We start from the raw sequence: 23,632 nt of genomic DNA, 5'->3' as shown, positions 1-23,632 counted from the left end.
TGATGGATGGAGGGATGATGGAGGGAGGGATGATGGAGGGAGGGATGATGGATGGAGGGATGATGGATGGAGGGATGATGCAGGGAGGGATGATGGATGGAGGGATGATGGAGGGAGGGATGATGGATGGAGGGATGCATGATGGATAAAAACGAACATGAAACTGACGTTGAAAATATGTGGAATTCCAATAGCAACCGTGTTTAACCAGGAGATGTGTTCTCTTTCACATCGTGGACACACATTTCCTCTCGCTAGCCTAGACCCTACTAATGGACATTCTCTGTGTAGGATAATACTTAGACCTGGCTGTGTGATCATGTGGAGCCCAACACGCTCTGCCTCCCTTTCTAGACCCAACATCTCGTACTTCTAAAAATATATCTAGTGCAATTTCTCATAAAGATGCTGAATACATTCAGAAAGGCTCTACGAGGCCGAGTAGTTCCTTACATGGATGTGTCCCATAGGAATGCATCCCAAATGGCACCCTATTCCCTATATAGTGCACTACTTTAGACCAGGGCCCTATGGAACCATATTCCCTATATATAGTGCACTACTTTAGACCAGAGTCCTATGGCACCCTATTCCCTATATAGTGCACTACTTTAGACCCAGGACCCTATGGAACCCTATTCCCTATATAGTGCACTACTTTAGACAAGAGCCATATTCCCTATATAGTGCACTACTTTAGACCAGAGTCCTATGGCACCCTATTCCCTATATAGTGCACTACTTTAGACCAGAGCCCTATGGCACCCTATTCCATATATAGTGCACTACTTTAGACAAGGGCCCTATAGGGCTCTGGTCAATGGTAAAGGGCCGTTTGGTGGGGCCACCTGCACGGTTCCAGCAAGGATGTATTTCTGTTGCCATGAGGCAGAGAGCAAATTCCCTGCCATTCTACACATGTTGCCATGGCGCTATGGGGTCGCCTAGGCAGAGAGCTCCAGTACATTTAGTTAATATTTCATCATTTTGATTTGATGTTTGGTTTTGAATAGCTCAATGGGTATAGACTAAGTCTGGGTAAAATCAATGTGTTTCCTACCTGTGAATATGATGCAAAATCAGTTCTTTCAACATAGCTAGTTAACAATGCTAGCAAGCTAGTTAGCTAGCGTGTTTTGGTTTGAATACCCCACCATATTTTTTGCTTGTTTTTATGGTCTCCTGACCCCTGAGGAGGACTGCAAGCTGGCAGGGAGCTGGCAGGGATGAATTCAATGCTCAGTCTGAGGATTCCTCTGAAGATTTGTGCTGGCTGACATCATTGAGTTAGTGCGAACGTAGTAATGAACTTCATCTTGTACAAGGCAGTCAGACAGCTGGGACTGCGAGGCGAGTGAACAGTGCTACCTGCCTGCCACTGGAAGACCCCCTGTTGACAAAACCCTCCCTCTGCTCTAGCTATGAGGAGGACCTAGTCATCTACCCCCTGTTGACAAAACCCTCCCTCTGCTCTAGCTATGAGGAGGACCTACTCATCTACCCCCTGTTGACAAAACCCTCCCTCTGCTCTAGCTATATGGATCCCACTCGACTTGTCGTTCCATATGTTGTAGGCTTGAAACACCCAAAACGTACAACTCTAGCTGACAGTTGTGGTAGTCCAGACCTCTGTTATCTGCTATAAGGACTATATATTAGTTGTGGTAGTCCAGACCTCTGTTATCTGCTATAAGGGCTATATATTAGTTGTGGTAGTCCAGACCTCTGTTATCTGCTATAAGGGCTATATATTAGTTGTGGTAGTCCAGACCTCTGTTATCTACTATAAGGGCTATATATTAGTTGTGGTAGTCCAGACCTCTGTTATCTGCTATAAGGGCTATATATTAGTTGTGGTAGTCCAGCCCTCTGTTATCTACTATAAGGACTATATATTAGTTGTGGTAGTCCAGACCTCTGTTATCTGCTATAAGGGCTATATATTAGTTGTGGTAGTCCAGACCTCTGTTATCTGCTATAAGGGCTATATATTAGTTGTGGTAGTCCAGCCCTCTGTTATCTACTATAAGGACTATATATTAGTTGTGGTAGTCCAGACCTCTGTTATCTGCTATAAGGGCTATATATTAGTTGTGGTAGTCCAGACCTCTGTTATCTGCTATAAGGACTATATATTAGTTGTGGTAGCCCAGACCTCTGTTATCTGCTATAAGGGCTATATATTAGTTGTGGTAGTCCAGCCCTCTGTTATCTACTATAAGGACTATATATTAGTTGTGGTAGTCCAGACCTCTGTTATCTGCTATAAGGGCTATATATTAGTTGTGGTAGTCCAGACCTCTGTTATCTGCTATAAGGGCTATATATTAGTTGTGGTAGTCCAGACCTCTGTTATCTACTATAAGGGCTATATATTAGTTGTGGTAGTCCAGACCTCTGTTATCTGCTATAAGGGCTATATATTAGTTGTGGTAGTCCAGACCTCTGTTATCTGCTATAAGGGCTAGTTGTGGTAGTCCAGACCTCTGTTATCTGCTATAAGGACTATATATTAGTTGTGGTAGTCCAGACCTCTGTTATCTACTATAAGGACTATATATTAGTTGTGGTAGCCCAGACCTCTGTTATCTGCTATAAGGGCTATATATTAGTTGTGGTAGCCCAGACCTCTGTTATCTGCTATAAGGACTATATATTAGTTGTGGTAGCCCAGACCTCTGTTATCTACTATAAGGACTATATATTAGTTGTGGTAGCCCAGACCTCTGTTATCTGCTATAAGGGCTATATATTAGTTGTGGTAGTCCAGACCTCTGTTATCTACTATAAGGACTATATATTAGTTGTGGTAGTCCAGACCTCTGTTATCTACTATAAGGGCTAGTTGTGGTAGTCCAGACCTCTGTTATCTACTATAAGGACTATATATTAGTTGTTGTAGCCCAGACCTCTGTTATCTGCTATAAGGGCTATATATTAGTTGTGGTAGTCCAGACCTCTGTTATCTGCTATAAGGACTATATATTAGTTGTGGTAGTCCAGACCTCTGTTATCTGCTATAAGGACTATATATTAGTTGTGGTAGTCCAGACCTCTGTTATCTACTATAAGGGCTATATATTAGTTGTGGTAGTCCAGACCTCTGTTATCTGCTATAAGGACTATATATTAGTTGTGGTAGTCCAGACCTCTGTTATCTACTATAAGGACTATATATTAGTTGTGGTAGTCCAGATCTCTGTTATCTACTATAAGGGCTATATATTAGTTGTGGTAGTCCAGACCTCTGTTATCTACTATAAGGGCTATATATTAGTTGTGGTAGTCCAGACCTCTGTTATCTGCTATAAGGACTATATATTAGTTGTGGTAGTCCAGACCTCTGTTATCTGCTATAAGGGCTATATATTAGTTGTGGTAGTCCAGACCTCTGTTATCTGCTATAAGGACTATATATTAGTTGTGGTAGCCCAGACCTCTGTTATCTACTATAAGGGCTATATATTAGTTGTGGTAGTCCAGACCTCTGTTATCTACTATAAGGACTATATATTAGTTGTGGTAGCCCAGACCTCTGTTATCTACTATAAGGACTATATATTAGTTGTGGTAGCCCAGACCTCTGTTATCTACTATAAGGGCTATATATTAGTTGTGGTAGTCCAGACCTCTGTTATCTACTATAAGGACTATATATTAGTTGTGGTAGCCCAGACCTCTGTTATCTACTATAAGGGCTATATATTAGTTGTGGTAGTCCAGACCTCTGTTATCTACTATAAGGGCTATATATTAGTTGTGGTAGCCCAGACCTCTGTTATCTACTATAAGGACTATATATTAGTTGTGGTAGCCCAGACCTCTGTTATCTACTATAAGGACTATATATTAGTTGTGGTAGCCCAGACCTCTGTTATCTACTATAAGGACTATATATTAGTTGTGGTAGTCCAGACCTCTGTTATCTACTATAAGGACTATATATTAGTTGTTGTAGTCCAGACCTCTGTTATCTACTATAAGGACTATATATTAGTTGTGGTAGCCCAGACCTCTGTTATCTACTATAAGGGCTATATATTAGTTGTGGTAGTCCAGACCTCTGTTATCTACTATAAGGGCTATATATTAGTTGTGGTAGTCCAGACCTCTATTATCTACTATAAGGGCTAGTTGTGGTAGTCCAGACCTCTGTTATCTGCTATAAGGACTATATATTAGTTGTGGTAGCCCAGACCTCTGTTATCTACTATAAGGACTATATATTAGTTGTGGTAGTCCAGACCTCTGTTATCTACTATAAGGACTATATATTAGTTGTGGTAGTCCAGACCTCTGTTATCTACTATAAGGACTATATATTAGTTGTGGTAGCCCAGACCTCTGTTATCTACTATAAGGGCTATATATTAGTTGTGGTAGCCCAGACCTCTGTTATCTACTATAAGGACTATATATTAGTTGTGGTAGTCCAGACCTCTGTTATCTAGCTATAAGGGCTATAGATGTTATTTGATGCTTGGTTAGTTGTTTTCTTTTCAAGCACTTTGAGATAATTTTATATGATGAAAAACACTATAGAAGCTGAATAAATTATTATTGTTATTATTATTATTGTGAGGCTGAGATAAAATGTTGCAGTTACACTGGTCTAAAGTAGAGGACTATATGTGGAATAAAGCCTTGCAGTGGCTCTGGTCTAAAGTAGAGGACTATATGGAATAAAGCCTTGCAGTGACTCTGGTCTAAAGTAGAGGACTATATGGAATAACGCCTTGCAGTGACTCTGGTCTAAAGTAGAGGACTATATGTGGAATAACGCCTTGCAGTGACTCTGGTCTAAAGTAGAGGACTATATGGAATAAAGCCTTGCAGTGACTCTGGTCTAAAGTAGAGGACTATATGGAATAACGCCTTGCAGTGACTCTGGTCTAAAGTAGAGGACTATATGTGGAATAAAGCCTTGCAGTGACTCTGGTCTAAAGTAGAGGACTATATGGAATAACGCCTTGCAGTGACTCTGGTCTAAAGTAGAGGACTATATGTGGAATAAAGCCTTGCAGTGACTCTGGTCTAAAGTAGAGGACTATATGTGGAATAACGCCTTGCAGTGACTCTGGTCTAAAGTAGAGGACTATATGGAATAACGCCTTGCAGTGACTCTGGTCTAAAGTAGAGGACTATATGGGGAATCGGTGCCATTTGGGATGCAGACGCAACAGTTTTCATCACCTGGACAGCTCCTCGCGCTAGTCTCTCTCTCCTCAACAACAGAGCCGTTTCTCCGGGCATATAACCTGCCTAGTGTCCATCCCGGGCTGTATCTGTCTCTGAGCTGCGCCCGCTGTTTATCTGTGAAGTATTCCCAGGCTGGCTCAAAACGTTCAATACTAAGTATCCTATCCACCGATTACAAAGTATCCTAGAATCCCGGCGATTACTACAATAGCAACGAATATGAACCCAGCGATGCATGTGATCATTCCGTTATTGTCACCCCCTTCATCTATCTCGTCTTTGGGCTCCTCTTCACAGATGGAAATGACGCCCACGGAGGAGTTCCCGACGCTCAGGGTGGATTTGAGCTCGGCGCCGGCCTCCTGCTTGGCTTCCACGGCCCACGGAGCCACCTGCACCTTCATCTCCATCTCCTCCATCATCTGGCCCACCTGGGTGATCTCAGTCTGGAGCTCCTTCAGGTCGGCAGTGTCGATGTTGCTGTCCGCGTCGTACTTCATGTTCTGCACAGACATGGCCCTGGCTGCCACCGTGGTGGTGCTGCCGGTCATGCCCGTCTGGATGAGGTGTCTGGTGGGCACCTTGAGGGGGAACTCCTGCCCTATCTCCAAGCTCCGCTTCATGTCCACTTCCAGTAGCTCCATGCTGCTGGTGAACAGCACCCATAGCCTCTCATACTCAGCCCGGTCGTCCTTGCTGGTGGTCTTGTCTTTGAGCAACTCGGTTAGTTTATTCCGGTTGGCCACCGCGAGCTCCTGGGCTTTCTTCCGGGTCTTCTTGAGTTCCTCACGCAGGTTCTGAGAGTCCGATGTGCTGCCCAGCGCGATGACCAGGTGCCTGTAGCACGCTGTGACTTTGTTCAGAGCATCCAGCATGGTTTTACACTCCTCTGTGCCCCCCATGGTTGTTTTTTAATTCAAATATAAGCCCACCTCTGATCTCCCCCGGCTACATTAAAAATGCATTCAATTAATTTTTTAAAAAGCGGTGCGCAACAACAGCAAAAAAGGAGGGTGATCGCGAACCGCCAGACGCACCGTGGTCGGCTGTTGAGCTCGATTCCACTGTCTTTTTGATTAGATTTTTTAGTTTGGACAAGAGAACACCATCCATACGAATCCAGTCACAGCTCTTGTCACAGCGATTTCCTCTCTATCCATGTTCCTGTCTGCGAGCAGCACAGAGAGCCGAGAGAGAAGCTTAGATATTAATGGACCAGTAAATGGCTTTACCTTCGCTCTTTTGCATTGGAGATTAGATGGCCGACGGCGTCAGAGAGACCAGCCCTCCCTGCCTGCAGAAAATAGATGTGTATCAAAACATTTCTGTTGGTTTGTGGGTAATAATAGTCCAATATATTAGAGACTGTGTAGCAGATTCAGCTACAGGTGTTTCCCATTAAACATCAGAACAACTCCACAGTATCCAGACAGAACAACTCCGGCAGCGTCGGCTCGCAACAAAAAAATTACGGAAAGTCCATTAATGCCGTCGCGGTCTTCTTAGATGCACATCTGGATGATGATGATTATATAAAACAAAACGCTGTTAAATGTCAGCTCGCCGTGAGAGACAGACCCATCCCGCTGGACGAACCAAATCAAACTGTGACTAGATCGATGGTTGGTTGGTTGTCTAAGTATCGTGTGGCTTTTTTTTCTTCATCTGAACGGGAGCTGTCCACTTCAGCACGGTGTCTGTCCACGGTGCTGTTTTAAATACCATAAGCGCCTTGTGTCACATGCACGCAGAACAAGACCGGAGCTTTCAGATGTAGGCATTCTGGAACATTGGACAGAGTAGAGAAGCCTAGAGATCCACTGATTGGTTAGTGAGAAAACATCTCCAATGGATACGTATTGTGATTGGTTAGTTATTCTCACACACACACAGCCCCCTCCTGCCCTAGACTACTGTATGTGGTGTTAGTGGATGCCTTTATTAAAGTGATGCTCACAGATGAAGAGGACGCTGAGATATTGACTGTTTCACAAATTGTACCCTTTTCGCTACATGGGTGTGGTCTAAAGTAGTGCACTATGTAGGGAATAGGGTGGCATAGGGCTCTGGTCTAAAGTAGTGCACTATGTAGGGAATATGGTGGCATAGGGCTCTGGTCTAAAGTAGTGCACTATGTAGGGAATATGGTGGCATAGGGCTCTGGTCTAAAGTAGTGCACTATGTAGGGAATATGGTGGCATAGGGCTCTGGTCTAAAGTAGTGCACTATGTAGGGAATATGGTGGCATAGTACTCTGGTCTAAAGTAGTGCACTATGTTAGGGAATGGGGTGCCATAGGGCTCTGGTCTAAAGTAGTGCACTATATAGGGAATAGGGTGTCATTTGAGACTGGGGCATAATCATTGATCCAGCAGCATTTTGACTGCTTAATAATTGACCAATCACTGCAGGGTTAAAAAAAGAGGAGGTCCATTTAGAGATCAGACCGTTGTTTTCCCAGAGCCAGATCAATGGGAGTTTTTCATCAATACAATGTTTTCTGTTGTGCAGATTTGATTACATTTCTCCTAGTTTCCTTTCACTTTTAACTTTTGAAGGATTACTTTTTATGACGGATTTGTGTGTGTGTTTGCATGCTTACCTGTGTGTCTGGGCATTTACAAATGTGTGTGTCCTTGTGCTGGTTTGTGGTGTGTGTGGTGTGTGAGAGAGAGTGTGTGTGGTGTGTGAGTGCGCTCCTGTGAATAAGTACAGGACAGGGATGCAAGTTGTATCTGTCATGGATGTGATCTCTGCTGTGTGGAGGTGAGAGGCTCCATAGCTGATCTGTCTGGAGGGTTGACTGGTCTGTCTGGAGGGTTGACTGGTATGTCTGGAGGGTTGACTGGTCTGCCTGGAGGGTTGACTGATCTGTCTGGAGGATGTAGCTTTTCTCTTTCTGCATTATTGAGGCGTATGGAGTCTAGTGATGGAGTCTAGTGATGGAGTCTAGTGATGGAGTCTAGTGATGGAGCAGTGATGGAGTCTAGTGATGGAGCAGTGATGGAGTCTAGTGATGGAATCTAGTGATGGAGCAGTGATGGAGTCTAGTGATTGGGTCTGGTGATGGAGCAGTGATGGAGTCTAGTGATGGAGCAGTGATGGAGCAGTAATGGAGTCTAGTGATGGAGTCTAGTGATGGAGTCTAGTGATGGGGTCTAGTGGTGGAGCAGTGATGGAGCAGTAATGGAGTCTAGTGATTGAGCAGTGATGGAGTCTAGTGATGGAGTCTAGTGATGGAGCAGTAATGGAGTCTAGTGATGGAGTCCAGTGATGGAGTCCAGTGATGGAGCAGTGATGGAGTCTAGTAATGGAGCAGTAATGGAGTCTAGTGATTGAGCAGTGATGGAGTCTAGTGATGGAGTCTATTGATTGAGCAGTGATGGAGTCTAGTGATGGAGCAGTGATGGAGTCTAGTGATGGAGTCTAGTGATGGAGCAGTAATGGAGTCTAGTGATTGAGCAGTGATGGAGTCTAGTGATGGAGTCTAGTGATGGAGCAGTAATGGAGTATAGTGATGTAGTCCAGTGATGGAGTCCAGTGATGGAGTGTAGTGATGGAGTCTAGTTATGGAGTGTAGTGATGGAGTCCAGTAATGGAGTCCAGTGATGGAACAGTGATGGAGTCTAGTGATGGAGCAGTGATGGAGTCTAGTTATGGAGTGTAGTAATGGAGTATAGTGATGTAGTCCAGTGATGGAGTCCAGTGATGGAGTGTAGTGATGGAGTCTAGTTATGGAGTGTAGTGATGGAGTCCAGTAATGGAGTCCAGTGATGGAACAGTGATGGAGTCTAGTGATGGAGCAGTGATGGAGTCCAGTGATGGAGCAGTGATGGAGTCTAGTGATGGAGTCTAGTGATGGAGCAGTGATGGAGTCCAGTGATGGAGCAGTAATGGAGTCTAGTGATGGAGCAGTAATGGGGTCTAGTGATGGAGTCTAGTGATGGAGTCTAGAGATGGAGCACTGATGGAGTCTAGTGATGGAGTCTAGTGATGGAGTCTAGTGATGGAGTCTAGTGATGGAGCACTGATGGAGTCTTGTGATGGAGTCTAGTGATGAAGTCTAGTGATGGAGTCTAGTGATGGAGTCTAGTGATGGAGTCTAGTGATGGAGCACAGATGGAGTCTAGTGATGGAGTCTAGTGATGGAGCAGTTATGGAGTCTAGTGATGAAGTCTAGTGATGGAGCAGTGATGGAGTCTAGTGATGGAGTCTAGTGATGGAGCCTAGTGATGGAGCCTAGTGATGGAGTCTAGTGATGGAGCAGTGATGGAGTCTAGTGATGGAGCAGTGATAGAGTCTAGTGATGGAGTCTAGTGATGGAGCAGTGATATGTTATCCTGTTAATGGACTGGAGCACAGAGGACAGGAGGCTGGCAGGCCACTCAACCATTGTTTACCTGTGTCTCAAATGCACCCTATTCCCTATGTAGTGCACTACTTTTGACCAGAGCTCTATGGGGCCTGGTCTAAAGTAGTGTGCTATATTGTGAATAGGAGAGTATTCAGCCATTGTTTATCTTGCGTAAGACAACACCTGCTGAAAAAGGGCTTTAATATGAGCACTTCTATTATTGGTTGTGTTGTACATTTTCATTCAAAACACATAAAGTCCTTAGTGGTGATGAAAATAATCATCTCCTTTTGTTGACAATGAATGAATAACCTGGAGCCTTTCTCCTCAAATCATGTTGAGCAGCTCTCCTCAGTTCGCTACAGTAGGTGGACAACGGCCGGACAGTTTTCTAATAGGCTGATTCAAAGTCATCAGTTAGACGGTGTCACGTTCGTCGTAATAATCATCGGACCAAGGTGCAGCGGGATATGGTTTCCACGTGTTTATTAACTGAAACGCACAAAAATCACTATAAAGAATGAATGAAACGTGCCGACGAATAGCATGCTAACAGGCAACGTCACATAAACAAGATCCCACAACAAACAAACAGTGAGGAAATGGCTGTGAAAAATATGATCCCCAATCAGAGACAACGATAAACAGCTGCCTCTGATTGGGAACCATACCAGGCCAACATAGAAATACAACAACCTAGATTACCCACCCTAGTCACACGTTAACCAAACATAGAGAATAAAAAGGCTCTCTATGGTCAGGGCGTGACAGACAGACAGCATCCTGGATCTAAATTGGCAACTCAAACGTCCTCTGTTTTTATGGCCAGCTAAAACCACGATTTGGTCGTACAGTAAAGGGCATTATCCTCATGATTCCTGTGATGAGAATGTCTGCCCAGCCCCCCTCTGCCTATGTCCTCGTTGTAGCCTGCTGCTGTGGTGAAGGGGAGCCGGTCTCCTCTTCCACCATGCACTTGAGAGAGAATAATGGGTTATGATCGTATAACATTTCAAAATGCAATTGTGGGAAAACCATAGCTTTGTTCCCTTGTCTCAGTTGAAGAGAGGAGGGTCTCAGCTTTGTTCCCTGGTCCCAGTTGAAGAGAGGAGGGTCTCAGCTTTGTTCCCTGGTCCCAGTTGAAGAGAGGAGGGTCTCAGCTTTGTTCCCTGGTCCCAGTTGAAGAGAGGAGGGTCTCAGCTTTGTTCCCTGGTCCCAGTTGAAGAGAGGAGGGTCTCAGCTTTGTTCCCTGGTCTCAGTTGAAGAGAGGAGGGTCTCAGCTTTGTTCCCTTGTCTCAATTGAAGAGAGGAGGGTCTCAGCTTTGTTCCCTGGTCCCAGTTGAAGAGAGGAGGGTCTCAGCTTTGTTCCCTGGTCTCAGTTGAAGAGAGGAGGGTCTCAGCTTTGTTCCCTGGTCCCAGTTGAAGAGAGGAGGGTCTCAGCTTTGTTCCCTGGTCCCAGTTGAAGAGAGGAGGGTCTCAGCTTTGTTCCCTGGTCCCAGTTGAAGAGAGGAGGGTCTCAGCTTTGTTCCCTGGTCTCAGTTGAAGAGAGGAGGGTCTCAGCTTTGTTCCCTGGTCCCAGTTGAAGAGAGGAGGGTCTCAGCTTTGTTCCCTGGTCTCAGTTGAAGAGAGGAGGGTCTCAGCTTTGTTCCCTGGTCCCAGTTGAAGAGAGGAGGGTCTCAGCTTTGTTCCCTGGTCCCAGTTGAAGAGAGGAGGGTCTCAGCTTTGTTCCCTGGTCCCAGTTGAAGAGAGGAGGGTCGCAGCTTTGTTCCCTTGTCTCAGTTGAAGAGAGGAGGGTCTCAGCTTTGTTCCCTTGTCTCAGTTGAAGAGAGGAGGGTCTCAGCTTTGTTCCCTTGTCTCAGTTGAAGAGAGGAGGGTCTCAGCTTTGTTCCCTTGTCTCAGTTGAAGAGAGGAGGGTCTCAGCTTTGTTCCCTTGTCCCAGTTGAAGAGAGGAGGGTCTCAGCTTTGTTCCCTTGTCCCAGTTGAAGAGAGGAGGGTCTCAGCTTTGTTCCCTGGTCCCAGTTGAAGAGAGGAGGGTCTCAGCTTTGTTCCCTGGTCCCAGTTGAAGAGAGGAGGGTCTCAGCTTTGTTCCCTGGTCCCAGTTGAAGAGAGGAGGGTCTCAGCTTTGTTCCCTGGTCCCAGTTGAAGAGAGGAGGGTCTCAGCTTTGTTCCCTGGTCCCAGTTGAAGAGAGGAGGGTCTCAGCTTTGTTCCCTTGTCTCAGTTGAAGAGAGGAGGGTCTCAGCTTTGTTCCCTTGTCTCAGTTGAAGAGAGGAGGGTCTCAGCTTTGTTCCCTTGTCTCAGTTGAAGAGAGGAGGGTCTCAGCTTTGTTCCCTTGTCTCAGTTGAAGAGAGGAGGGTCTCAGCTTTGTTCCCTTGTCTCAGTTGAAGAGAGGAGGGTCTCAGCTTTGTCCCAGTTGAAGAGAGGAGGGTCTCAGCTTTGTCCCAGTTGAAGAGAGGAGGGTCTCAGCTTTGTTCCCTTGTCTCAGTTGAAGAGAGGAGGGTCTCAGCTTTGTTCCCTGGTCTCAGTTGAAGCGAGGAGGGTCTCAGCTTTGTTCCCTGGTCTCAGTTGAAGAGAGGAGGGTCTCAGCTTTGTTCCCTTGTCTCAGTTGAAGAGAGGAGGGTCTCAGCTTTGTTCCCTTGTCTCAGTTGAAGAGAGGAGGGTCTCAGCTTTGTTCCCTTGTCTCAGTTGAAGAGAGGAGGGTCTCAGCTTTGTTCCCTTGTCTCAGTTCAAGAGAGGAGGGTCTCAGCTTTGTTCCCTTGTCTCAGTTGAAGAGAGGAGGGTCTCAGCTTTGTTCCCTGGTCCCAGTTGAAGAGAGGAGGGTCTCAGCTTTGTCCCAGTTGAAGAGAGGAGGGTCTCAGCTTTGTCCCAGTTGAAAAGAGGAGGGTCTCAGCTTTGTTCCCTGGTCCCAGTTGAAGAGAGGAGGGTCTCAGCTTTGTTCCCTGGTCCCAGTTGAAGAGAGGAGGGTCTCAGCTTTGTTCCCTGGTCCCAGTTGAAGAGAGGAGGGTCTCAGCTTTGTTCCCTGGTCCCAGTTGAAGAGAGGAGGGTCTCAGCTTTGTTCCCTGGTCCCAGTTGAAGAGAGGAGGGTCTCAGCTTTGTTCCCTGGTCCCAGTTGAAGAGAGGAGGGTCTCAGCTTTGTTCCCTTGTCCCAGTTGAAGAGAGGAGGGTCTCAGCTTTGTTCCCTGGTCCCAGTTGAAGAGAGGAGGGTATCAGCTTTGTTCCCTGGTCTCAGTTGAAGAGAGGAGGGTCTCAGCTTTGTTCCCTGGTCCCAGTTGAAGAGAGGAGGGTCTCAGCTTTGTTCCCTGGTCCCAGTTGAAGAGAGGAGGGTATCAGCTTTGTTCCCTGGTCCCAGTTGAAGAGAGGAGGGTCTCAGCTTTGTTCCCTGGTCCCAGTTGAAGAGAGGAGGGTCTCAGCTTTGTCCCAGTTGAAGAGAGGAGGGTCTCAGCTTTGTTCCCTGGTCCCAGTTGAAGAGAGGAGGGTCTCAGCTTTGTTCCCTGGTCCCAGTTGAAGAGAGGAGGGTCTCAGCTTTGTTCCCTGGTCCCAGTTGAAGAGAGGAGGGTCTCAGCTTTGTTCCCTGGTCCCAGTTGAAGAGAGGAGGGTCTCAGCTTTGTTCCCTGGTTCCAGTTGAAGAGAGGAGGGTATCAGCTTTGTTCCCTGGTCCCAGTTGAAGAGAGGAGGGTCTCAGCTTTGTTCCCTGGTCCCAGTTGAAGAGAGGAGGGTCTCAGCTTTGTTCCCTGGTCCCAATTGAAGAGAGGAGGGTCTCAGCTTTGTTCCCTGGTCCCAGTTGAAGAGAGGAGGGTCTCAGCTTTGTTCCCTGGTCCCAGTTGAAGAGAGGAGGGTCTCAGCTTTGTTCCCTTGTCTCAGTTGAAGAGAGGAGGGTCTCAGCTTTGTTCCCTGGTCCCAGTTGAAGAGAGGAGGGTCTCAGCTTTGTTCCCTGGTCCCAGTTGAAGAGAGGAGGGTCTCAGCTTTGTTCCCTGGTCCCAGTTGAAGAGAGGAGGGTCTCAGCTTTGTTCCCTGGTCCCAGTTGAAGAGAGGAGGGTCTCAGCTTTGTTCCCTTGTCTCAGTTGAAGAGAGGAGGGTCTCAGCTTTGTTCCCTTGTTTCAGTTGAAGAGAGGAGGGTCTCAGCTTTGTTCCCTGGTCCCAGTTGAAGAGAGGAGGGTCTCAGCTTTGTCCCAGTTGAAGAGAGGAGGGTCTCAGCTTTGTTCCCTGGTCCCAGTTGAAGAGAGGAGGGTCTCAGCTTTGTTCCCTGGTCCCAGTTGAAGAGAGGAGGGTCTCAGCTTTGTTCCCTGGTCCCAGTTGAAGAGAGGAGGGTCTCAGCTTTGTTCCCTTGTCCCAGTTGAAGAGAGGAGGGTCTCAGCTTTGTTCCCTTGTCCCAGTTGAAGAGAGGAGGGTCTCAGCTTTGTTCCCTGGTCCCAGTTGAAGAGAGGAGGGTCTCAGCTTTGTTCCCTTGTCCCAGTTGAAGAGAGGAGGGTCTCAGCTTTGTTCCCTGGTCCCAGTTGAAGAGAGGAGGGTCTCAGCTTTGTTCCCTGGTCCCAGTTGAAGAGAGGAGGGTCTCAGCTTTCTGGAGGTAGAATTTGTACTTCTCAACTCTCAATATTCAGTTCAATAGCAACTATTTTACAACCAAGATATGCTATCTTGTTAATGGGTTTTGATTTTCCACTTCCTTAGGTGTTGAGCCCCAAATTAATTAGCCTATGATATAAGTTAGTCCACATAAAGATGTATCTTATTCATCGCTATTGGAAATTCTAAAGTTGTATTTTGACAGTAAAATAGAACAACTATTGTCTATTTGTCTAATGGTCAGCATTATCAATATTCATGTCAATCCCTGGATTAGATTGGTCAGCATAATCAATATTCATGACAATCGCTGGATTAGATTGGTCATCATAATCAATATTCATGACAATACTGGATTAGATTGGTCATCATAATCAAAATTCATGACAATATTAGATTGGTCATCATAATCAATATTCATGTCAATACTGGATTAGATTGGTCATCATAATCAATATTCATGACAATACTGGATTAGGTCGGTGGCAACGAAAACTCAATTTTACATCAACTTTATTGACTTCCAGAAGGCCTTGGACAGCATTCAGCGCGAAAGCCTATGGAAGATCTTATGAATCCCGAGCCATGTTGTTAACATCATAAAACAGTACTACAGCAACTTTTCATGCACTGTGGGAACGAGCGACATGAGCTTTGCTGTGAAGGCTGGAGTTCGTAAAGGTTGTGTGACGTCAGCCTTACTCTTCAACCTGACAGTAGACTGGGTCATGTGACGAACAGACGATCAGGCAAGAGGAATGCGATGGAAGACTGGTTCATGTGACGAACAACAGAAGATCAGGCAAGAGGAATACAATGGACCCACTCATCTAGAAGACATTGACTTCTTGATGACCTGGCTCTTTCATCACAACATCTAGAAGACCTGGACTTCCTGATGACCTGGCTCTTTCATCACAACATCTAGAAGACCTGGACTTCCTGATGACCTTGTTACGCAGAGTGGAACAGGGGAAACCAAGAGCAGACTCAGATGAGAGGACTTGGATGAAGTAACCAAGGTATTTATTGAAACACAAGGGGAAGATGGAGTGCAGGCAAGGGGAAGCTCAGGTGGGTTGCAGGAAACCAGGTGCGGAGGGTGAGGCTGGAGCGAGAGGGGTTGGCACAGGGCAAGCAGGTCCGGAGGCTGAGGCTGGAGCGAGAGGGGTTGGCACAGGGTAAGCAGGTCGGGAGACTGAGGCTGGAGCGAGAGGGGTTGGCACAGGGTAAGCAGGTCGGGAGACTGAGGCTGGAGCGAGAGGGGTTGGCACAGGGTAAGCAGGTCAGGAGACTGAGGCTGGAGCGAGAGGGGTTGGCACAGGGTAAGCAGGTACGGAGGGGAATCCAAGGGAGTAGTAGAGTGGGGAATCCAGGACAGAGTAGCAGGATGATGAGACGTGGGACTGGAGACAAGGACCAGAGTCAGAGCGGGCAGAACTGTAGCGGAGAAGAAAACAGCATCAGGCAAGGAAAACAGGCACAACAGGATAACAGGATCTAATAGTAACAAACGGCTAGAAGCGTTGACTGACTGAGCAGAGATTACGATCCGGCAGTGTGGAAGTGGCTGGACAGAGTATTTGTAGAGGTCTTGATTATGGAACAGGTTGCAGCTAGTGGGGACCTGCTCTGACTCCAGCACACCTGTCTCTGCCCACACAATCACACAGAGAGGGAGAGAGAGTCCTGGGGGAGTGGCGGCAGGTCAAGGAAACACAGGATGAGCAGTAGAGGGCGTTGCAGGAGCAGATGTGACTGTACCCCCGTCTACAGGCGCCACCTGGCGCCCGACCAGGCTTATCTGGCTGTGAGGTATAGAAATCCCGCGAAAGGGAGGGTTCCAGAATGTGACAGCTGGGCAGCCAGCAGAGCTCTTCAGGCCCGTATCCCTTCTAGTCCACCAGGTACTGCCAGCCACGACAACGACGGCGCACGTCCAGAAGCCGCCGGACGGTAGAGGCAGGACGGTCATCGATGAGCCGAGGGGGTGGAGGAGCTGCTGCAGGAGGAGACAGGTTTAATTAGGGATACGTGGAGGTTAGGATGGATCCTGAGAGAGGCTGGGAGTTTCAGGCGCAGAGGGGTTAATGACATGGTCAATTTCAAAGGGACCAATGAATTGGGGGGAGAGTTTCTTCAATGCCACCTTCAATGGCAGGTCCTTCGATGAGAGCCATACCTTTTGACCCGGGGTGTAGACTGGAGCTGAGGCCCGGCGACGGTTGGCTTGGGACTGGGTCCTGTCGGAGGCACGAAGAAGGGCAGCTCGGGCCTTCCTCCAGGTACGGTGACAACGGCGCAGATGGTCCTGGACAGAGGGAACCGCAACCTCAACCTCGTGGGCGGGGAACAAGGGTGGTTGGTAACCCTTGCCAAAACTGCAGCAGTACCTCGGCGTGTGGACCGAGCAAGTCAGACACAGGGCAGCCAACACTACAGCAGTACATTGTCGTGTGGACAGAGCAGGTTAGACACAGGTCAGTCAACACTACAGCAGTACCTTGTCGTGTGGACAGAGCAGGTTAGACACAGGGCAGCCAACACTACAGCAGTACCTTGTCGTGTGGACAGAGCAGGTTAGACACAGGGAAGCCAACACTACAGCAGTACCTTGTCGTGTGAACAGAGCAGATCAGGAATAGTTGAGTGGAACAGAATGAATAGAAAGCAACATGCACACTAGGAGGTAATAACAACACGAACATGTCAGCCTGGCCTGGTGCCCAGGGAAGCCTGGCTATTTCAGGGGAAGCTTAAAGCCAGCTTTGTGATTGGCCATGTGTCCATCCCATGTTCAGTCACAAATGGTGCCCTTATTCCTTATCTAGTGCACTACTTTAGCCCTGGGATCAAGTCAAAAGTAGTAAAGGACAGTACTGTTTTGAAGGTTCATTTTAAGGACTAATGCCCAGCGGAGCGTTCTACTCCACGAGGTCTCAATAGGTACTGATTAAGTTTTCCTTTAAAGTGCATTCGCTTGGAAACACCATGACATTTCAAAGGAAGCAAATATTTAGTAGGACAAGTTTTTGTCATGCGACTTTAGCTGCTGTATAACGAGCTATCTAAGATTGGGGGTAGGAACCAACATTTTAGCAAGCTAACGTTAGCATTGCTAGCTATTTGGCTGACCACGACTCCATTTTGTTGATCCCTGCCTACAGACAGAAACTAAAACAAGAGGCTCCCACGCTGAGGTCTGTCCAACGCTGGTCCGACCAAGCTGACTCCACACTCCAAGACTGCTTCCATCACGTGGACTGGGACATGTTTCGTATTGCGTCAGACAACAACATTGACGAATACGCTGATTCGGTGTGCGAGTTCATTAGAACGTGCGTTGAAGATGTTGTTCCCATAGCAACGATTAAAACATTCCCTAACCAGAAACCGTGGATTGATGGCAGCATTCGCGTGAAACTGAAAGCGCGAACCACTGCTTTTAATCAGGGCAAGGTGTCTGGTAACATGACCGAATACAAACAGTGCAGCTATTCCCTCCGCAAGGCTATCAAACAAGCTAAGCGTCAGTACAGAGACAAAGTAGAATCTCAATTCAACGGCTCAGACACAAGAGGCATGTGGCAGGGGCTACAGTCAATCACGGACTACAGGAAGAAATCCTTCCCAGTCACGGACCAGGATGTCCTGCTCCCAGGCAGACTAAATAACTTTTTTGCCCGCTTTGAGGACAATACAGTGCCACTGACACGGCCCGCAACTAAAACATGCAGACTCTCCTTCACTGCAGCCGACGTGAGGAAAACATTTAAACGTGTCAACCCTCGCAAGGCTGCAGGCCCAGATGGCATCCCCAGCCGCGCCCTCAGAGCATGCGCAGACCAGCTGGCCGGTGTGTTTACGGACATATTCAATCAATCCCTATACCAGTCTGCTGTTCCCACATGCTTCAAGAGGGCCACCATTGTTCCTGTTCCCAAGAAAGCTAAGGTAACTGAGCTAAACGACTACCGCCCCGTAGCACTCACTTCCGTCATCATGAAGTGCTTTGAGAGACTAGTCAAGGACCATATCACCTCCACCCTACCTGACACCCTAGACCCACTCCAATTTGCTTACCGCCCAAATAGGTCCACAGACAATGCAATCTCAACCACACTGCACACTGCCCTAACCCATCTGGACAAGAGGAATACCTATGTGAGAATGCTGTTCATCGACTACAGCTCGGCATTCAACACCATAGTACCCTCCAAGCTCATCATCAAGCTCGAGACCCTGGGTCTCGACCCCACCCTGTGCAACTGGGTACTGGACTTCCTGACGGGCCGCCCCCAGGTGGTGAGGGTAGGCAACAACATCTCCTCCCCGCTGATCCTCAACACTGGGGCCCCACAAGGGTGCGTTCTGAGCCCTCTTCTGTACTCCCTGTTCACCCACGACTGCGTGGCCATGCACGCCTCCAACTCAATCATCAAGTTTGCGGACGACACAACAGTGGTAGGCTTGATTACCAACAACGACGAGACGGCCTACAGGGAGGAGGTGAGGGCCCTCGGAGTGTGGTGTCAGGAAAATAACCTCACACTCAACGTCAACAAAACTAAGGAGATGATTGTGGACTTCAGGAAACAGCAGAGGGAACACCCCCCTATCCACATCGATGGAACAGTAGTGGAGAGGGTAGCAAGTTTTAAGTTCCTCGGCATACACATCACAGACAAACTGAATTGGTCCACTCACACAGACATCATTGTGAAGAAGGCGCAGCAGCGCCTCTTCAACCTCAGGAGGCTGAAGAAATTCGGTTTGTCACCAAAAGCACTCACAAACTTCTACAGATGCACAATCGAGAGCATCCTGGCGGGCTGTATCACCGCCTGGTACGGCAACTGCTCCACCCTCAACCGTAAGGCTCTCCAGAGGGTAGTGAGGTCTGCACAACGCATCACCGGGGGCAAACTACCTGCCCTCCAGGACACCTATACCACCCGATGTCACAGGAAGGCCATAAAGATCATCAAGGACATCAACCACCCGAGCCACTGCCTGTTCACCCCGCTATCATCCAGAAGGCGAGGTCAGTACAGGTGCATCAAAGCTGGGACCGAGAGACTGAAAAACAGCTTCTATCTCAAGGCCATCAGACTGTTAAACAGCCACCACTAACATTGAGTGGCTGCTGCCAACACACTGACACTGACTCAACTCCAGCCACTTTAATAATGGGAATTGATGGGAAATGTAAATATATCACTAGCCACTTTAAACAATGCTACCTTATGTTACTTACCCTACATTATTCATCTCATATGCATACGTATATACTGTACTCTATATCATCGACTGTATCCTTATGTAATACATGTATCACTAGCCACTTTAACTATGCCACTTTGTTTACATACTCATCTCATATGTATATACTGTACTCGATACCATCTACTGTATCTTGCCTATGCTGCTCCGTACCATCACTCATATATCCTTATGTACATATTCTTTATCCCCTTACACTGTGTACAAGACAGTAGTTTTGGAATTGTTAGATTACTTGTTATTACTACATTGTCGGAACTAGAAGCACAAGCATTTCGCTACACTCGCATTAACATCTGCTAACCATGTGTATGTGACAAATAAAATTTGATTTGATTTATTTGATTTATTTCTGACAAATTTTGCTAGCTCGTGGCAACATTGCCATCTGTTACGAATCCCTTTTGGCCCGACAGTCTAGGGGGGGATGGTTGTGAGACCCGTAACATAACTCATGTCAATTATAATTGTGACAAAGTGAGTGTGAACGAAATAACCACGACAACCGAAATAATACCGTCAAACTCAGGGTTTATTTATAAACACACGGTAATGGGGGGGAGCAGGAAAAAGGGGCTGAGCTGGACCCAAGGAAAGAAACAATAAATATACAAAAACACCCCTAAGTTAGACTAGCCTACTTTAATAACAGCTAACTAACTAACCAAAAATACAGTGGGTGGTCCGCCCAGTTCTAACTAGTGTGTTTAACAAAGTTTACCTACGGGTAGTGTATGCCCATGGGCGACTTGTCTTGGTTTCCCCCTTTTCCCACCAGCAACAAACACCATAACCAAAACAATACTCACAGGAGATGAAAGTGATTTGGAGGTGCTCAAACAAAAGAAGAGGTTAATTAATACACAGAGAGCGAGCGAAGAACAGAGATCTACAAACATGGCATTTAACAAAGAGATTGAGCTACTGAAATCTATGAAGAACAGAGATCTATCAACATGGCATTACAAAGAGATTGAGCTACCGAAATCTATGAAGAACAGAGATCTACCCACATGGCATTACAAAGATTGAGCTCCTGAGCAAACAAATGATGGGGTTTTTAAACCATGGGGAAGGAACTGTGATAGGGTAGGAAACAGGAGGAGGTGTGTCTTCTGATTGATGGGTTGATTGTTGACTGATTGGGGAGTGATGATGTTCACCTGTGAGGGGAGACGGAGAGAAAAGAAACACACACAGGATACACACACAGGATACACACACAGGATACACACACAGGATCCTTGTATCCGTAACACCATCTTTCTAACGTAAACTTGACTACATCATAAAGACGGAAAAGTTGTTTTCTACTAATGATTTGTCTACTTTAGCAATGTCATCGTATGTCCAATCCACTATATTGTAATTTTGACGAAACAGCCATTAACACACATTCATAAAGATTGAGCATTAATCAGTGGGACATCAACATGCTGCAGTATCTGTGGATAACAATCTGTTGATAACAATGTCAACGACACAACCGAATGACGGAGGTACAAATCAAATCAAATCAAACTCTATTACCTCATACACACAGCCCATGAATCTAGGGTGCCACTTGATACTTTGCCAATGTCCAACAACAACACCTAATTAATCTTCTCCAATACAACACCTAGAGAATCTTTTCCAGTACAACACCTAATTAATATTTTCCAATACAATGCCTAATTAATATTTTCCAATACAACACCTAATTAATATTTTCCAATACAACACCTAATTAATATTCTCCAATACAACACCTAATTAATATTTTCCAATACAACACCTAATTAATATTCTCCAATACAACACCTACAGAATATTTTCCAATACAATGCCTAATTCATATTTTCCAATACAACACCTAATTAATATTCTCCAATACAACACCTAATTAATATTCTCCAATACAACACCTACAGAATATTTTCCAATACAACACCTAGAGAATCTTTTCCAATACAACACCTACAGAATCTTTTCCAATACAACACCTAATTAATATTTTCCAATACAACACCTAATTAATATTTTCCAATACAACACCTAATTAATATTCTCCAATACAACACCTAATTAATATTCTCCAATACAACACATAGAGAATCTTTTCCAATACAACACCTACAGAATCTTTTCCAATACAACACCTAGAGAATCTTTTCCAATACAACACCTAATTAATATTTTCCAATACATCACCTAATTAATATTTTCCAATACAACACCTACAGAATCTTATCCAAGACTATATTCTACACTATCACTGGTTTTGCCTGAAGTGGCCCCCTATTCCCAATGGGCCCTGGTCAAAAGCAGTGCACTATATAAGGGATAGTGTGCCATTTCAGAAGCTGCCACTGTCTGGTCCTGGGGGGGGGGGGGGGGGGGGTTTGGAGCAGGGCTGGGGTCAGTTAGTCTTAAGATAGGTCAAATCATAATGTGGGCAATTTTGAATTCCTGCTTGTGCATTTTCACTTCCTGGATTGAAAACTCAATAGTGCTGATGCTAAGCTCCCTCTTTGGTTGATTGCTCAGTGCCTTTGGTCCTTCCTGCGTACAGTGTACCTATTATCTACTGCACACTCATAACTATTCCCATAGAGCCATGTTATAGGGCCATATTATAGGGCCATATTATGGGGCCATGTTATAGGGCCATGTTATAGGGCCATGTTATAGAGCCATGTTATAGGGCCATGTTATAGGTCCATGTTATAGATCATTGTTATAGAGCCATGTTATAGAGCCATATTATGGGGCCATGTTACAGGGCCATGTTATAGAGCCATGTTATAGAGCCATGTTACAGGACCATGTTATAGGGCCATATTATAGAGCCATGTTACAGAGCCATGTTATAGGGCCATGTTATAGAGCCATGTTACAGAGCCATGTTATAGGGCCATGTTATAGAGCCATGTTACAGAGCCATGTTATAGGGCCATGTTATAGGGCCATGTTATAGGGCCATGTTATAGAGCCATGTTATAGGGCCATGTTATAGAGCCATGTTATAGGGCCATGTTATAGGGCCATGTTATAGGGCCATGTTATAGAGCCATGTTATAGAGCCATATTATAGGGCCATGTTATAGGGCCATGTTATAGGGCCATATTATGGGGCCATGTTATAGAGCCATGTTTACCATTTAGGAGTGCACCAAGTAAATATAATGTATTGTACAAACTAACACAGTCAGATGGGTAATCTCCTGTTTGTCTGTTAATTACGACTACGTCCCAAATGCCACCCTTTTCTCTACATAGTGCATCACCTTAGACCAGAGCCCTATAGCCCCGGTCACAAGTAGTGCACTACATAAGGGAATAGAGTGCCATTCAGGACAACACAGAACATCTCGTAACAGCCCTGCACGGTAACAGATTTGGCCGGTGAGACAGATTGGGCACTCAGATAAATGCTTCGATTGGCTGCGATGTCACCTGGATTACGTAATGTTTCCAGAGCAGTTTAGACACAACTCAGGACCGGAGATTATAGGCCGTCTTTACACTGTTTATTTCATGTCAGCCTTCATCCAGGACAAGACATACAGTGTGGTATTTGTATCTCTGTACCCTACAGGACCATGATAATATGTTGTCAGACCTGTCCTCTCCTGTCTCCTAAACTGTATCTCTGTACCCTACAGGACCATGATAATATGTCCTCAGACCTGTCCTCTCCTTTCTCCTAACCTGTATCTCTGTACCCTACAGGACCATGATAATACGTCCTCAGACCTGTCCTCTCCTTTCTCCTAACCTGTATCTCTGTACCCTACAGGACCACGATAATACGTCCTCAGACCTGTCCTCTCCTTTCTCCTAACCTGTATCTCTGTACCCTACAGGACCACGATAATACGTCCTCAGACCTGTCCTCTCCTTTCTCCTAACCTGTATCTCTGTACCCTACAGGACCACGATAATATGTCCTCAGACCTGTCCTCTCCTGTCTCCTAACCTGTATCTCTGTACCCTACAGGACCACGATAATACGTCCTCAGACCTGTCCTCTCCTTTCTCCTAACCTGTATCTCTGTACCCTACAGGACCACGATAATACGTCCTCAGACCTGTCCTCTCCTTTCTCCTAACCTCATAGGTTGCTTCTCAAATGGCACCCTATTCCAGAGCCCTATATAGGGAATAGGGTTCTATAGGGCTCTGGTCTAAAGTAGTGCACTATATAGGGAATAGGGTTCTATAGGGCTCTGGTCTAAAGTAGTGCACTATAT

General features: G+C 46.2%; 1 protein-coding gene across 1 annotated transcript; it reads right to left on the bottom strand.

The window, feature by feature from the left end:
* Positions 1-1,609: 1,609 nt before the first annotated feature.
* On the bottom strand, positions 1,610-7,101 carry LOC110512655 (regulator of G-protein signaling 9-binding protein-like). The gene has a single exon (XM_021592904.2). The coding sequence runs from the start codon at positions 6,099-6,101 to the stop codon at positions 5,361-5,363; it is 741 nt and encodes a 246-aa protein (XP_021448579.2). The 5' UTR covers positions 6,102-7,101; the 3' UTR covers positions 1,610-5,360.
* Positions 7,102-23,632: the final 16,531 nt, after the last annotated feature.

Source organism: Oncorhynchus mykiss, chromosome 6, assembly GCF_013265735.2.
Source record: "Oncorhynchus mykiss isolate Arlee chromosome 6, USDA_OmykA_1.1, whole genome shotgun sequence".
In the NCBI taxonomy this organism is placed as follows: Eukaryota; Metazoa; Chordata; class Actinopteri; order Salmoniformes; family Salmonidae; genus Oncorhynchus; species Oncorhynchus mykiss.
This window is presented reverse-complemented; position numbering and strand designations above follow the sequence as displayed.